Source organism: Pteropus vampyrus, unplaced genomic scaffold (assembly GCF_000151845.1).
Source record: "Pteropus vampyrus isolate Shadow unplaced genomic scaffold, Pvam_2.0 Scaffold2, whole genome shotgun sequence".
Taxonomy (NCBI): Eukaryota; Metazoa; Chordata; class Mammalia; order Chiroptera; family Pteropodidae; genus Pteropus; species Pteropus vampyrus.
In genome coordinates, this window is record NW_011888783.1 from 14540401 (window position 1) to 14555157 (window position 14757).

At 50.1% G+C, this 14757-nt stretch overlaps 2 protein-coding genes across 2 annotated transcripts in view; both read right to left on the reverse strand.

The window, feature by feature from the left end:
• Positions 1-2565: 2565 nt before the first annotated feature.
• HOXD10 (homeobox D10) lies at positions 2566-10492 on the reverse strand. The gene is made up of 2 exons (XM_011357150.2): positions 4867-10492; positions 2566-3524 (listed from the first exon to the last, which is right to left on the reverse strand). Exons 1-2 carry the CDS (start codon positions 5819-5821, stop codon positions 3247-3249), a joined length of 1233 nt encoding a protein of 410 aa, XP_011355452.2. The 5' UTR covers positions 5822-10492; the 3' UTR covers positions 2566-3246.
• Positions 10493-11468: 976 nt separating this feature from the next.
• The window catches only part of HOXD11 (homeobox D11), a 4259-nt gene continuing 970 nt past the window's right edge, over positions 11469-14757 (reverse strand). The window contains exons 2-3 of the mRNA XM_011360012.2: positions 14411-14755; positions 11469-13681 (exon numbers count right to left, since the gene is read on the reverse strand). Coding sequence (XP_011358314.1) covers positions 13446-13681; positions 14411-14755 — 581 coding nt within the window. The 3' untranslated portion in view covers positions 11469-13445. The remainder of the gene's footprint in view (positions 13682-14410; positions 14756-14757) is intronic.

A 14757-nucleotide genomic window follows, 5' to 3' on the forward strand; every position in this document is an offset into this window, starting at 1 on the left:
AGTCGGTTCTAGCGCTGCCTCTCCAGCGCCTAGGCTCCCAGCTACCGGCTGAGCGTCCTGGGCTCACCGAGAGCTTGGCCAGAGCCGGGAGCAGCCGGGGTCGCGCACAGCCGGTGCGGCCCCAAGCAGCCGAGCCTTCAGAGTCGGCCCCCTGGCGCCCGAGGGGAGTTCTTCTCCCTGTGCCTCTTCTCGCTATCCAAACCCACCCCCGCCCCTACACAGACCCACACACACGATCTCTCACAGCTTGTCGTGTTGTTTAAAACAGGTGGAAGACCTCTGTAATGATATTATGCCTTTCAATAAAAATTTTATGAGGTGTATTTGATTATAGATTAATGTGTCCCTAATAAAACGGACGGATGGAGCAGCTCGAAGGGCCCCCTCCCCCTACCACACTCACACACGCCCGCGCAGCCACACACCCCCCCGACGTGAGGCTAAGCACACGCCACGGCCCGCTGGGTTAGCTGGGGCAGCCTGACCCCGCGGCAGCGGCCACAGCCAGGGTTTCTGTTTGCCCTCAAACTGCCAGCAGGCTGGCGAGTCGGCACCGCGCGGCCACTGGCGGCCAGGGTGCCTTGACTTCGCTAGGGCTGCTGGAAAGGCCCTGGAAGAGAATTCGCCATAGGGCAGAACCCAAATGCTAGCACAGGCCCAATCCCGCCCGTCGCCCCGACCCTGCCTCCAAGAGGCCAGTGTGAACCGCATCTCCCGGGGCAGGGCCGCTTTGACTGGTTGCCACTTAGAGGCCTCCAAGTGGATGCCGGAGATATCTTAAAAACGGCCTGGCCCTTGGGCCACTCTCTTCTGAATTCTCTTTCTTTCTTTTTTTTTTGCCTTCAGTGGTAAGGCTGGGCAGCCTTGAATCTGAGGGAAATGATGCCCATTGTCACTCCCAAATCCATGGTACAAAGCCTCGAAAGCCCGGCTGGGAGCCGAAACAAAAGCGGCCGGGCGCCGGGCGGCGGCGGATATATTTCTCGCTCTACAAGTTGCTTAGCGCACCCTTGGAGGGCTCCCAGCCCACCTCGAGCCCTAAAGGAAGAGGGAAATGGCTACTTATGGTCTGATTGATTGCCTTTGCCAATGGCTTTCTGATTTTGTTCCAGAGGAGCTGCCTTTGCTTGTAGCGCGGGTTTTTTTTCTCCGAGACCTGGCCCGCTCTCTACAGCTAATGGCGTTCCCCACATTGCGGGGAGTGGGGGAGAGAACGAAGAAGTTAAAATTGCCCACTCTCTCCTGCCCAACCAATGGAGGTCTGGGCAAAAGGATATCAGTGTTCCCAACCTGGGATTCATTTGGAGCCGGCTCTCTCTCACCCCTAGGAAATGGCTCCCCTAAAGGATTCTGTCTCGGAACTGGGGAAGGTTCTTGGTTTTGAAGAGGAAGTTAAAAACTCTGAGTAAATATGGAGTCTACCAAAAGCTCCCTTGATGAGGGCTCTAAGGCTTAGAGCCCCTAAATAGATTGAATTTAGGAAAAAAAATAACAAGAACGTGTTTTGTGATGCTGCTTGAAGCTGTTGGAGACTCCTTAAAACCTGGGATAACGAATTCTCAGTCAGTAATCCTCCCCAAGGCCTCTTCTCCCTTCTACCTGGTAGGACTAGATAAGTCTCGACTCTCTTGGGCTGAGGATCCTGTAGTATATATACTAGTGAAAGCTGGAGTTTTCCGAGCCATGGTGACGGCTGGAACACTGGACTTCATAGAAAGTCATGTTCATTTGCAAATTCTCTTCTAGTCACCCTTTGTACATTTTCTTGCTTCCCAGATACAGTGGCTCTAACCAGCATTTAGTAATTAAACAGAGGGAGGATTGACTGGGGAAAACCTTTCCTTCCTTTAAAAAAAAAAAATCATGTGGGCGACAAAAAGGTAATGCTTGAGCATTAAAATCCTTTCACAAGGAAACTAGGGCAAAGTGGGATGGGAAAATTCACCCATCCTCTGCTTTGCTGTGGCCTGGCTGTCTTGAGCTTGGGATGAGGGTGAGAATGAGAGAATAAGGGCAGAATTTGGATCTGATGCAATGCTAAGCTGCTGCTTGTCCTTGCTCCTGCAATGGAGGCCCAGCGGCTTCCAGGTGGGCAAGACTGGTTCCAACCCAGCCCTTGAAGATGGCACGCCAGCCAGAAATTGCCAAGACCTCACTGAAAGCATTAAAAAGAACACTACCAAAACCAAAGAGAGAAAGACACACAAGTGTGGAGCTTTGAGGAAAAAAGATCTTGGGCACAGGCTTACTTACTTACCAGGCTCGAGCTAGAAGGAAACTCAAACTACTGAGAATTCAATTCAATCACTGGGGGGTGAGAGAGAGAGGACTCCCCTTCTTTCCAACTATGGAAACAACACACATAGACTAGCTTATCACTCCTCATACCACTGCCAAATTTCAGGACCTTAGGCTTCCTCCAGCTTGTCTCTCCACATCCCTTCCCCTGCTCTCTATTCCTCCCATCAACTGCCCCAAACAAGCAGTTTAACAGGAAGATAATCTCACCAAAGGCTTTCGTTTCCACCATAACATATTTCGATTTCAGAAAGCAGAGGGAGCAGACTCATTTCCAGAATTTATTGCATTATACATGCGACCAGAACATGCACAGAAAGGACAGGTTGCTGTTGTACTCTACCAAACCACAGATGCACCACAAGGGAAAGGCTACAAGGCATAAGTCGTCAATATTCCATCTCACCAAGGACAAATACTAAATTCATTTGTGAAAAGATACATTATAATGTGCTTTTTGGTCCCCCTCCCCCCAAAGTTTGTGAGTTTTCTTAATCTTTTTTAAATATATATGTAATTTCAGAACTTTTAAGTACTGATGTATTCAAAATGCCATGAGCTCATGGACTAACCACACGCACAGACCTTTTGTGTCAGGAAAAACATGAAAAAGTCACATTGCTGGATGGATGAATGGATTGATGCTCTACAGTTCCAATAAGTTAAGACCCAAATGAAAATGTGCAGTAATAGTTACCCTGCATTATGATGAAAAAAAATAATAAATTATACGTGCTAGTTTTTTAATATATATATGTATATATACTCATAGGGATTACAGATCACTTGCAGCACGAACAGAATGACCCCAAAGTCACATTCTAGCAGAAAAACAAAACAAAAAACAAAGAGCAATAAAGGTTTTGTTTCCGCCTTTCCAGTCCTCCAGTACTGGGCCCTGGAACTCGGTGCCCCCTCTCCAATCCTGGCCTCCCACGGGCCTCGGACCTAAGAAAAGGTGAGGTTGGCGGTCAGTTCTCGGATCCGGTTCTCTCGGCTCATCTTCTTGAGTTTCATTCTGCGGTTTTGAAACCAAATCTTGACCTGCCTGTCGGTGAGGTTAACACTCTTACTGATCTCTAGGCGGCGCTCGCGGGTGAGGTACATATTGAATAAGAACTCTTTTTCTAATTCCAGCGTTTGGTGCTTAGTGTAAGGGCACCTCTTCTTTCTGCCACTCTTTGCAGTGAGCCAATTGCTGGTTGGAGTATCAGACTTGATTTCCTCTAACAAAATTAAAGGGAGAAGAAGAAAAAATATCAAGATTTTTTTTCTCCATCTGTTCAAATGTACCCTTGGCCATGACCCCGCTGGCAGCCAGGCCGCTTTGGGAAATACTGGTATTAAACATTACTTACATGAGGTGGGCCTGGAAGGGATTTGTAATTGTTGCCAGATTAGTTTAAATGCCCCAAATGACACGATGGGCGGGTACTCTCGCCCTCTGTGTCAGGGTTCTCTCTCAACTTTCTGACCTGCACAAAACATTAGTACAATGGTAAACTTCAGGATCTTCCCAGTAATATTCTAAACGGTCAGCTTATCACAAGGCTGGAGTGGAAGAAGTAAGCCATAGCCAGGACAAGCCTACCAACCCCACTGCTCCCTTAGATCCCCAAGTCTGCCACTTCTTCCCCACTTCTCCTAGGCAGGTGAGGAGCCCCACAGCCAGGTTGATAGGTGCTCATTCTCTTTCAAAACATAACCAAGGAACTGAATACACCTTCCCAGCCCTCCTTGGCATTGTTGTATTCCCCAGAATTTCCTGAATTTTCATGTCTTGCCCTCACACAAAGGCATTCCCCCAGAAATGCAGCTTCTTAATGTGCCCCACCTCTGGGCACTGGGGGAGAGCACGGGGGCAGGGTTCCTTCTCAAAAACCCAGAGCCCCTGGCTCTTTGCCCTAGCCCAGCCCTAAGGCTGGCTCTGCTGGATGGGCCATGCGAATTCCATTCTCCCCGATTTCGCCTTTGCCCACTTTGCAAATGGATTGCGAAGCTTGTGGGACTTTCCCCAGACAAAGCCAAGGTTACCTAGCCCCGCAGAAGCAGGGAGCCCTGTTCCCCCCACCCAAGCGCCAAACAGCCAAGCCATCTCCTTCCTTTTGCCGCCCCCAAGCTCGCAGGATGCGGGGCGCACACACTTGAACACGAACACAGTGCCTTGGACCGCTTTGAAATCATCACTGGGTGAAAGGCAAGGCTGGGACTGCAAACCTGAGCAGGAGAAAGGAGGTTCTGGGGCCGTGTTTACCAGCCGCAGGTCTCATTTGTACTCTTTTGTTGCATTTCAGATCTAGCTCAGGAAAAATAAACCCGGCAAGCCCTTTCTCTGCCACGGCGCCATCGGCGTGGGGCCAGCACCAACCAGGAGGGCCAGGGCAACAGGGAAGAAGCGGGGACCATCTCGGGACTGAGATTGCCCCCTCTAAAAGCTGAGAGGAGCTGCACCAGCCAGTCGGCCCTGCCTGGGCTGCTGGGGCTCGACGCTGGGCACCCAGGTGCTCCCTCTCTGCCGGGCTCCCGGGCTGCGCGCCCCGCAGGGGTAGCAACTCTGTTCATACCGACCTTTGCTTTCCTTCTCCTGTACTTCGGGACTGGACACAGAGACCTCAGCCAGGCAGCTCCTCTCTTCCGGAAGGCCGCCCTTAGCCTCGGGGCTCTCCACCTGGGAGACTTTGGTGGGCTCCTGGATGCTCGCAGGCTCGTTCATCTTCTTTTCCATCTGCAGCTGGGCAGTCGAAAGCTGCGGCTTGGCCGCGCCGCGAGGGTTGAGCTGGAGCATGACTGTGGAGCTGCCTTCGGGGCTGTTATTGTACTCTTGGGTTTTCCCGGTGGCGTAGGTCTGACTCAGTCTAAAATATCCAGGGACAGGAACCTCGGGGTTCTCAACAGGACAGGACTCGGGGACCAGCCTTTGGTACGAAGGGACCTCGGCAGAAATGAGTTTGTTGCGCTTATCAGAATACATGCAGCAATTGGATTCTTCCTTAATGTTGGTGGTGAAGGAGCAAGTGGGGACTTGCTGTGTAACAGGTTGCTCTATTCGACAAGATCTGTTCGGGTCTGTCCAACTGTCTACTTGAGGTATATAAGGATGCACATTCATACCCATATTTTGGTGGTTCACTTCTCTTTTGGCCAGAGACGGGAGCAGTCCACAGGTTTGCATTCCATAGGTCCCCATGTCTGCGCTAGGTGGTGGCATGTACATGCTGGCGCTGCTCGAATAAAAACTGTCACTCCTGCAGGCACTGATCAAGGAATCTACTAAAAAAGTATTAGCAGCAGGAGAGCTGTTGGGAAAGGACATTTTGGGGAGGAATTTGAAGAAGAGAGATTGTGTCCTTTGTAGGCTGACATCTCTAGGAAAACATTCCCCGTGTAATTGTGGATGCCTCTGCCGACCACATGACAACCAAGCCAATGAGATTTGAAAATGGCCTTGAGCCGCAGCCTCCTCGCAGGTCACGTGCTCCAGAGCCCGGCCGGCTAGCCGCGTAAGTACGGACAACAGCGACATCTACTACGCGCCCGAGATAGTGCGCGCTGGAGACAACCCTCCCAGCACTCTCCGCCACCCGCCAGCTTTCCCCGGACTCGCTCGGCCCGCCCGCCCCATTTGCGTCCCCCACTCGGGCTTCTGGGCCCCGCCGGCAAAAGGAAAGTCTAGGCCGGAGGGGTTTCCGGAAGGACACGCGCAGGGAGGGAAGCCGAAGTGCGCTGGCGCCAGCACACAGAAGCATTTCCCCACGCACACACCCAGGTTCTGAGAACGCGCCCGAGAGGATCAGGGCCCGGGCGGGGGTGGGTGCCCAAGCTGGTTAATTTTGTCCTCAGCAGCCTGGGAAGGTGAGTCGGTTCCCCGGGCTCTGAGACGCCCACTCCAGGGGTACCCGGGAAAGATCTCTCGCGCAAAGACGTGGCCAAGGTATCCTTGCGAGCGTAGGCAAGAAGGGCCGCGAGGGCAGGGAGGCCACGTAGCTAGCCAGCCCCGGAGCCCCGAGGACCGACTCGGCCCCGGCGCTGTCCTTCACTTCGGCCTGCCCGCCCGGGCTCCAGGCCCCTCTGTGCCCCAGTGGGATACCCGAGCCTTGGGCTCTCCGAGTTACCACACCCCAACCTCTGTGGGCCGGGCGCTGGGAGCTTTCAGACCGGAGACAATCACTCGCCGAGCAGTTTGCTCTCCGCGAAAGCGTCCCTTCTGTTCCCAGCGGAAGAACTAACTGAGGTTTCCCTCCCCACGCGCCCTGATAATAGAGGGCAAAGAGGAAGGAAGAGAGAAAAAATATATTTTTTTTCAAAGAAGGAGGAAAACTCTCGTCCTCAGACTCTAGAAGTTTTAGAAAACTGACTGGGCCAAGCAGGGGAGAGAGATGCAGAGTGTCATTTTGTTCTTCTGCAAAGAAAAATATGTTTTCCTTTTATGGATTTTGTAAAAGCATTCGTTTCTGACAAGTGCAAGGTACAAAAGGTTGTGGAATTTATTAATACATATTAAGAAGAATCAGGGCGATCAATAAAATTCTCATCTACATTCTTGGGCTACTTGGTAATTTTCTTGCTTCTGAGGGTTTTTAAAGAGTTATACCCGCTGTTGCCACACACGGGAAGATATTTTATTAACAAATCAATCGAGACTTTGTAAAGGATAAGATTAATAGTTAAGATTTAGCATAATGGCGTTTGCTTTATGAATTATTGAAAATTATACTATTGATTTTTCCCCTTCGCTACTAACCAAGAAGGTCAATTTTTGTTTTAACACAAATCGTCAAATATTAAAAGCTATACTTTGTCAGAAGTTGAGTTTTATAGTTTTGGACATTTCCTAAAATTATTTGACATGGATTTGCTTGGGTAAGGGGAGAGAGAAAATAAGGAGGTGAGGAAAGAACCTTAGTCCTCTATTTCCTTTGGTGAGGGAAAGTTCTATAAAGAGGATTTGCTTTGGGATTGTGGTGGAGCTCATTAAAGAACCACCACCATCACCACCATGGAAACTCGGAGTTTTACGAGAAACTTCTCCAACAACTTCCTCCCTCATTCTCCAGTTGCAGGAGGGCAACCAGCCCTTTGGAAGCTCCGGCCTCGGGGCAGCAGCGGGGAGCTTTAACCTTGATTTCCAAAGGCTTGCCCTCGTTGAGGGGCCAGGCCAGGGCGCTGGAGCCTTCCTCCAACTTCCGGATCCCCTTCCCTGCATCCGAGAGAGGAAAAGGGCCCTGCAAACTCTGATGATGAACCAGTTCTCTGTCCAGGAAGGAATCCGTGCTTTCTTCTCCCCACATTGCCCTGCCATGGGCTGGCCTTGGGTTCAGGCCCAGAGACTGAACTTGTGGGCAAATTGGGTTTCCACCTCAGCAGAACATTTCTCTGGAGCCTGATGCTTATTAAAGCATCTCAGCATTCCGTAGGACTTATTCCTTCACAAAAACCTTTTCCAACAAACCCTTTGTCTCCCATTCCCAAAAAGAATCTCCCCTGGCCCAGTGGAAACAGGGGGTGGACATTATTTTCGGCCTTGGGACGACTTCGCCTGTCGCCTCAAAGTGCCCTCGCCCAAACAATAACCCCTTTTAAAAAACTCCGCGGTGGCAATGAGACAGACCTTTTAAACCTTTACGCAGCTGTTCAAATACAACATCATTGTCAGGTTAAAAGCCGGGTGCCTCTAACTGCTCCGGCTATGGGATGCCGGCCGGCGAAGCCAGAGGTTTAAACATTATATTACCTCTCAAAAGGAGTATCTGTTTTTAAGCTTGGGGGTGGTGGTGATGCTGGTGAGGAAGGCGGAGGGAAAAAACCCCCCAACTTTTGACTCTAGTCTGCTAAGGTCCTGTTTAAAGCCAACAGCCACTGACCAGCATCCCCGAAAATTGCTTTCTCACGAGGCGGAGATCATTATCCCAGCCACAGATTAGCGTGCCCAGTGCTGGACAAAGTGCCCGCTACACGCGCTCTCGGCAGACGCCCTGACGCCAGCCTGGCGCTCCAGCACTGTCCCTTTGCATCTCGGCCGGGGAGCTACAAGGAACTCCGTATTCCAATTCTCCCTATCCTTTGTGAAAGGAAAGACTGTTCAATCTAATCAGGAATTTTATGCCCATCAAATGCCCTTTCATAATCTTTATTTATACATGAAAAAAACATCCAGGCTAAAAAACAGCAATTCCTCGCAAAGCGGGTAGGTCTGCGGTGAGCCAGGACAGGCAGGATCTGCCTTCTGAACTGTGGGCTTTTCTGTTCCAACTCCTGATGGCTTCGAGCTCAAAGTCACTCCCACATTGGATTTGGTTTTAAATAGATCTTCACTCAGAAAAAAAAAATGTGTTCCAGATATAATTTTGAATCTATTATCACAAAGTTATATTTTATTCTTTTTCAAATTTCTGCCTTCAGATCAGCTCCTTGAGGCCAGAGACTGCCAATATTTCGGAAAGATTTTATCATAGAAATCAAACAAAATAATTTTAATACAAGAGAACAATCATGGCAGGGGAGGATGGAAAGTTTGCCTAAGACCCTAAGGCTAAGATGAAGCAAATGGAATGAAAAGGCAGTGGCTTTCAAGGACAGCCTTTATTTTGCTTATGAGTATTAACTGTAGCTGCATAGCCACTGTTCTCGATCATCTTTAGATCAGTGGGAACAGTTATCATTAATAATAAATCAATATTGCACCATAAAGGAGATGAATATCCCTGTTTGTACCAAGACATACTTCTCCCTGGCACAGCTCTTTCCAGAGAAAAATTAAAGGGTTGCTTTAGCAAGAAATTAACATTTGTAATCAAGAAATGGCTTGCATCTGCGCTCTCCTGTCACCAAGAAGAGCAGCAGCCGGGCCTGAGTGAACTTGGGGGCTCCTAGGTTCACCCTGAATTTGTCCCTGAGTGGCCTCAGAGCTATGGCACTCTTTGGGGCCAGAGTGGATGGAGACAAATTTTTAAAGCTGCTTCCCCAAGGCGCCCCTCTGGGTTACCCTCTGCATCTCTCAGCCAATGTGAAAAGAAATCAAGGGAGCAAATAAGGAGGCTAGGGAAGCCACCACCAACGTGACGAGGGTGTCTATGAAGATGTGCAAAAGAGCCAGCGGCCAGGGAACCTCTTTCCGTTGCAGAAACAAAAGACTCCTACTTCGAGTATTTTCCCTCCACTTCAAGATCTGAAACCTTGGAAACTCAAGATATGTGTCTACCCTCTAAGAGTCCTATAGCCCTGAATGATCCTCCCAGAAGTCCTGGTCCAATCCCCTGGTCTTTTTTAGGCCCATCTTGGGTGCTGCCAGGAGGAAAGAAACTGCAGACCACTGAGCACTCATAGTCTGCAGAAGGCTGCCAGCCAAGGCCAAGAGCCCCGCACTCCATACCCACCCCGCCCCCAAGACCACATGTGCCTCCGCTCGAGCCACCTAAGAAGGGACGCAACGACATTTGGAGAAAGGGGTTCTCACCCCAGGTGGACTGAGGTCTGGGTTAGGTCCCAGGAAATGTCGCTTCACAATAGCTAGGCTGGACCCATAGTCTAACAGGCTGGAGCCGGGGTTGCCCACAAGGAACACCCACGCCTCTGGGTGGCACCTCGCAGGGGTGCTCATGGCGCCTGAGCCACCCCTGCAGCTGATGCCAGCTCCCAGGGGTGGACTCGGGCGGGGCCTTTTGGTCCAAGGCCGGGAAGGAGTCAGAGATAGTGGAATCGACCAGGCCGGCACTAATTCCGGGGGTTGTGTGAGCTTCACAATGAACTTCGGACAAGAAGGGACAGCCACCCATCCTTAGAAGCCCACTTCCCCGGAGCCCTTCCTTTTGGAACCTCCTTTTTGGACAGCGGATGGTGACACAGGCCCTCTTCAATGTCAGGGACTTTGCAAAAGGGTCAGGGAGGGGAGCTAGAACTGCACACGGCAAGAAAACTGCATCCAAGAGCTGGTCCCAAAATCAAACTCCTTGCTCAATGCCAGCAGGCGGCTTGGAAGGGTGGCCAGGAGTCTGTCAAATGCAAAGCCCATTTGCTTCAAATGTATTCCCCATTCCACGACGCTTTAGAGTATAAATGTTTCCTGGGACAGTTTGCCTCTGCCCGCGGCCGCATCGGCTCAGCCTGGCCTGGGCGCCCCAACTCATAGTCTTGCCTGCTCCTCCCGGTTGCTACCGGTAGCCCCTGGCGCCAGGCACGACCTGGGGGGAGGGGAGACTTCCTCTCCGAGAACGACCCCCTCAGTTCCGACGCGCCTCCCCGCCCCCCCACCCCCCTCCCACCCCCGCCTGGGACCACACTCAGCTAAGTTGCCGGCACCCTGATTTGTCTTAAACAAAGCCTTTTAATCATCCCAGGAGTTCGGAGAGCGCTCAAGGAGAGCGCTCAAGGCCGACGCAGTTTTTGGAAGGGGTTGTTCTATCCTCAAATCGCTCTCTGCGCTCAAACCAACAAGAATATTGATTTTCCCCTAATAATTTAATTACCTCGCGGTGGCATGACCTATTTCGAAATGCACACATTTGTCTTTTAAAAATCTCTCCTCGACACCACCAGGTTATAACAAGGTATTCTTTGCAACAGTTTTATCTTTAAGGAGACAACGATTAGAAGATGGTTTTTTCCAGAAATCTGGGTAGTTCCTTTTTCTCTGTCTTTATATAACTTCCCACACCTCAGGGTTGCTTAGACCAAACAAACAGCAAACATACACCTTAGCAGCCGCCTGTTTCTAAAAGGCTGAGATAGCCTGTTAGAATCCAGTAATCGAAAGATATTGTACAGGGGCCTCTGCGCCAAACGCGGCTTCTGGAACGTGAGCACGCCCCCGTGTGGCTCTCCAAGGCCATACAAACGGGAAATGGTATCTCTTGTCTAAGGTGGTGGACATAAAAGCTTGCTATATTTAGCCGCAGTTACAAAAAAATAAAATAATAATAATAAAAGAGAGAGAGAGAGAGAGACAGAGAGAGAGAGAGACAGAGAGAGAGAGAGAGAGAGAGAGAGAGAGAGAGAGAGAGAGAGAGAGAAAGAAAGAAACCAGTTTTAAGCTCCTGGAACGACCATACTACTAGACTAGGGCAGTGACATTTTAACGGACGCCCAGAAATGCAAACAAAGGAATCCCCTTCCGAACGAAATTATTCAATTGTAGGTTTTGTTTCTATTGCATCTTTCACCAGATTGTTGGACGCTTTTGAAAACAATACAAATATATTTTCTTTTGTTCCATATCATAGAAAGTGCAATAATGTTTTTGACAGGATGAAAAAATTTTAAATATAATGAAGGTGTAAGTCTAAATAGAACTTCTTTTTTCAAATGTCTGCTTTTAAAACGGAGGTTCTTCATTAGAGCAAAGGGGATTGCTATCTCTGACCTCCCCAAAAGCATCCCAGTATTTCCAAACTGTATTAAAAGCATTCTGTTAGACACTTTAACCTAACCAATATTTTAAAGTCAATTGCTATTGAATTACAAAAATGTTTGAAGGGAAATTAAGGTTATTGATCCTGAAATTAGGAATTTGCTTAGATTTATGGTGAGCCCCCATATGATTCTGTGTGGTCATAAATGTGTGTGGGGATCTGGATGTGTGTGAGCATGTGTGTGCGAGAGTGGGTGGTGGATGAATATCACAGAACCTTAAGGTGCCCAATTATTCAGAAAGGTTAAAGGTTATGACCTTGACATTTTGGAAGTTCAAAGGCATACACTTATGCACTTATGGTTTTCCTTCCCTCCGAAAGCTTTGGCAATTAAAAAAATTTTTGCATTTGGAAATGCATGCCTCTTTGGAAAAGGCATGGGGTGCTATCTTACGAATTTATTTATTTATTTATACTTTGGGCTTATGAGAGGTTAAGAGTCATAAGATTCATTTTACTCTTTCCAGAGAAAGAGAAGCTTTTCTCACTCCTCCAGTTTATTGCACATTGCGGAAATCTCTTTTGGGCCCACCAGAAGGTGTATAATATAACCCAATTAAGCTGTTTAGAACTTTGGCTTTTATGGTGTTGTCTAGACAGTTCAAGGTTTTGTAAACAGCCTAGCCTGGCCCTGCAACATAAAGTGCAGTGCAGCCCCCACCACATTCTTTAACTTGAGGGGATAAATGTGTTGAAGCTCTGGACCCTATTCCTGGAAGGGGGTTTATCTTTTCTGCTCCAAACCTGCTGTGACACCAGCAAGCACTCCAAGCCCTCTCAAACCACTGGTAACTTCCTTTTAGTAAACTTTTTTTTTTTTTAATGAAGGGTTCTAATTTTGGTTTCTTCTTTTAAAATACATTGGATTCTTGATACCTTGTTTAGAATGCATTTGGATTTTCTAACCAGTTTAATAAAATGATTTTTATTTTTTCAGAAATTCTAAGTTCACTAGACTGGGGGCGGGGGAAGGCAAGTGTTGCCTGTTAGGTTCCTGCTGCCCCAGCTTCATGATCTGGAGAAGACAGCACCAGGATCACATCTTCAATTCAGAAATTCACCCCTAAAATGATTTTAAAAACCAATGTAGCCTAGAAGGAGTGGGAGGGAACAGCTCTTGCTGTAGCAAAATTAAAAAGTATTTCACTTGATTTTCAGTTGCACAGGGGAAAAGATTTGGGACGCTAAAATATCCTAATCAGACACTAAACTTTTCAAAGAGGAAAATTCATACAGTGTATTGAAGCTGTAACCTCCATTTTACTAGAAACCATTTATTCACACAAAAGACAGGGACTCATGCCTTGATACGACAGACCAAAAGTACATTTCCCAGAGTTTAAATAATCTGCGTTCACCAAGGGGGAAGGACAGGGTCCCTTACACTCAGAACAAAAACAAGTACCTTGCAGCCCAGGCCTAACTCTCTACAGATCCCACAGCGTCCCCAGGGGACCTGGAGAGAGGGAGGGAGAACAACAGCACACTGGCGGTAAAATTGTAAAGGGACGTTTTGCATTTACCATTTTCCCCTTATTAGGATCCGTTCGGCCAAGTCCTCGGCCTCGTCCGCAGGCTGCAGTGGTCGCTGGGAGGTCCCGAGTTGACCGTGGGAAGGAATGGTGGAGTTCCACAGAGAAGAGGCGTCATTAAACCCAAGGACATTGGGCCTGCGGAAGGCAGGCTGGTGGGAAGGAGTATGAGTGAGTGGGGCTCGGGGGAGAGGGATGCTTCCTGGAGCTCTCAAAATAAAGGATTTCCAGTGAAATATTGCAGACGGTCTCTGTTCAGTTTCTTTTCCTTCATCCTGCGATTCTGGAACCAGATTTTGACTTGCCGGTCAGTGAGGTTGAGCATCCGAGAGAGTTGGAGTCTTTTCTCTTTGTTTATGTACACGTTAAAGAAAAATTCGCGTTCCAGTTCGCGGATCTGGTACTTGGTGTAGGGACAGCGCTTTTTCCGGGACCGCTGAGGGGCCACTGCAAGGCAAACAGACCCAGGGGTGAGAGAAGCCGCTGCCTGCCAACCCCCGCCCACCCTCCCGCCCAGGCCCGTGCGAGGGCCAGGCCTCGGCCCTTGGGGACGTCCCCTGCCTCTGCTGAAAGGCCCTGCCTGCGTCGCAGGGGATGATATATGGGCGGGCACAGGAGAGAGTGCGGGCGTGGACGTGTGTTCACACCCGGACACACACATACACCCAGCCTGGCACCGACGTAGGGAAGCAGAACGCGAGGCAGGCTCTGAGCTGGAACCCGAAGGGAGAGAAACATGAGCGCACCCGGGCATCTACTCGACTCTATCCGGCAGCGCGCATCAGCCAGAGGCTTGGATAAAGTCCAGTTCAAGGATCAAACTCTCCCCACCTTACCCCACGCCCCTTATAAACAGGATGCTCGAGTGTCCATACTCACAAATTGGCTTGAAATCTCTCCTCTATCCCTCATGGTCTCTAGTACACACATCCCAAACTGGGAAATAGCTCTGTGCAGCGATTAATGTCCTCTTCGAAGTCTACCTTAAGCCCACCTAAATTGGTTTCCTATCGTAAACACGCTTTACAACGGCCCGGGAAATCTTATAGGATGTATAAACCCCTTCGAACGCTTATAAAGTAGCACATAAAACGGCGCAAGCAGAGGGAGGCCCCCGCCGCCCCCCCGCGCTCGCGGCCCCCAGGCCCAGCCGCCCACCCCGCACTCGGTGCCTACCTGTGCCGCCGCTCTTCTCAGCCCCCGCCTCCCCTGGGGGACCCTCGCCGTCGCCCCCGCTGCCTTCTGCCGCCCCCTTCGGCTCCGGGCCGGGGGTCGCCTTGGTGCAGGGACTGCCCCCGCCGACACCGGTCACCGTTTTGGAATCGCCCTTGTCGGCAGCGCCCTCGGGCTGCGGCGGCGCGGGCGGCGGAGGGGGCTGCGGTCCGGCGAATGGGGGCCCGGGCGCGGCCTCATAGAACTGGTCGAAGCCCTGCGGCAGGATGCCGTTTCGGCCCACGGCGCTGTAGAAGTTGGAGGCGGCGCCCGCAGGACCGTGCGGCGGCCCGGGCGCGGCGCACACCGGC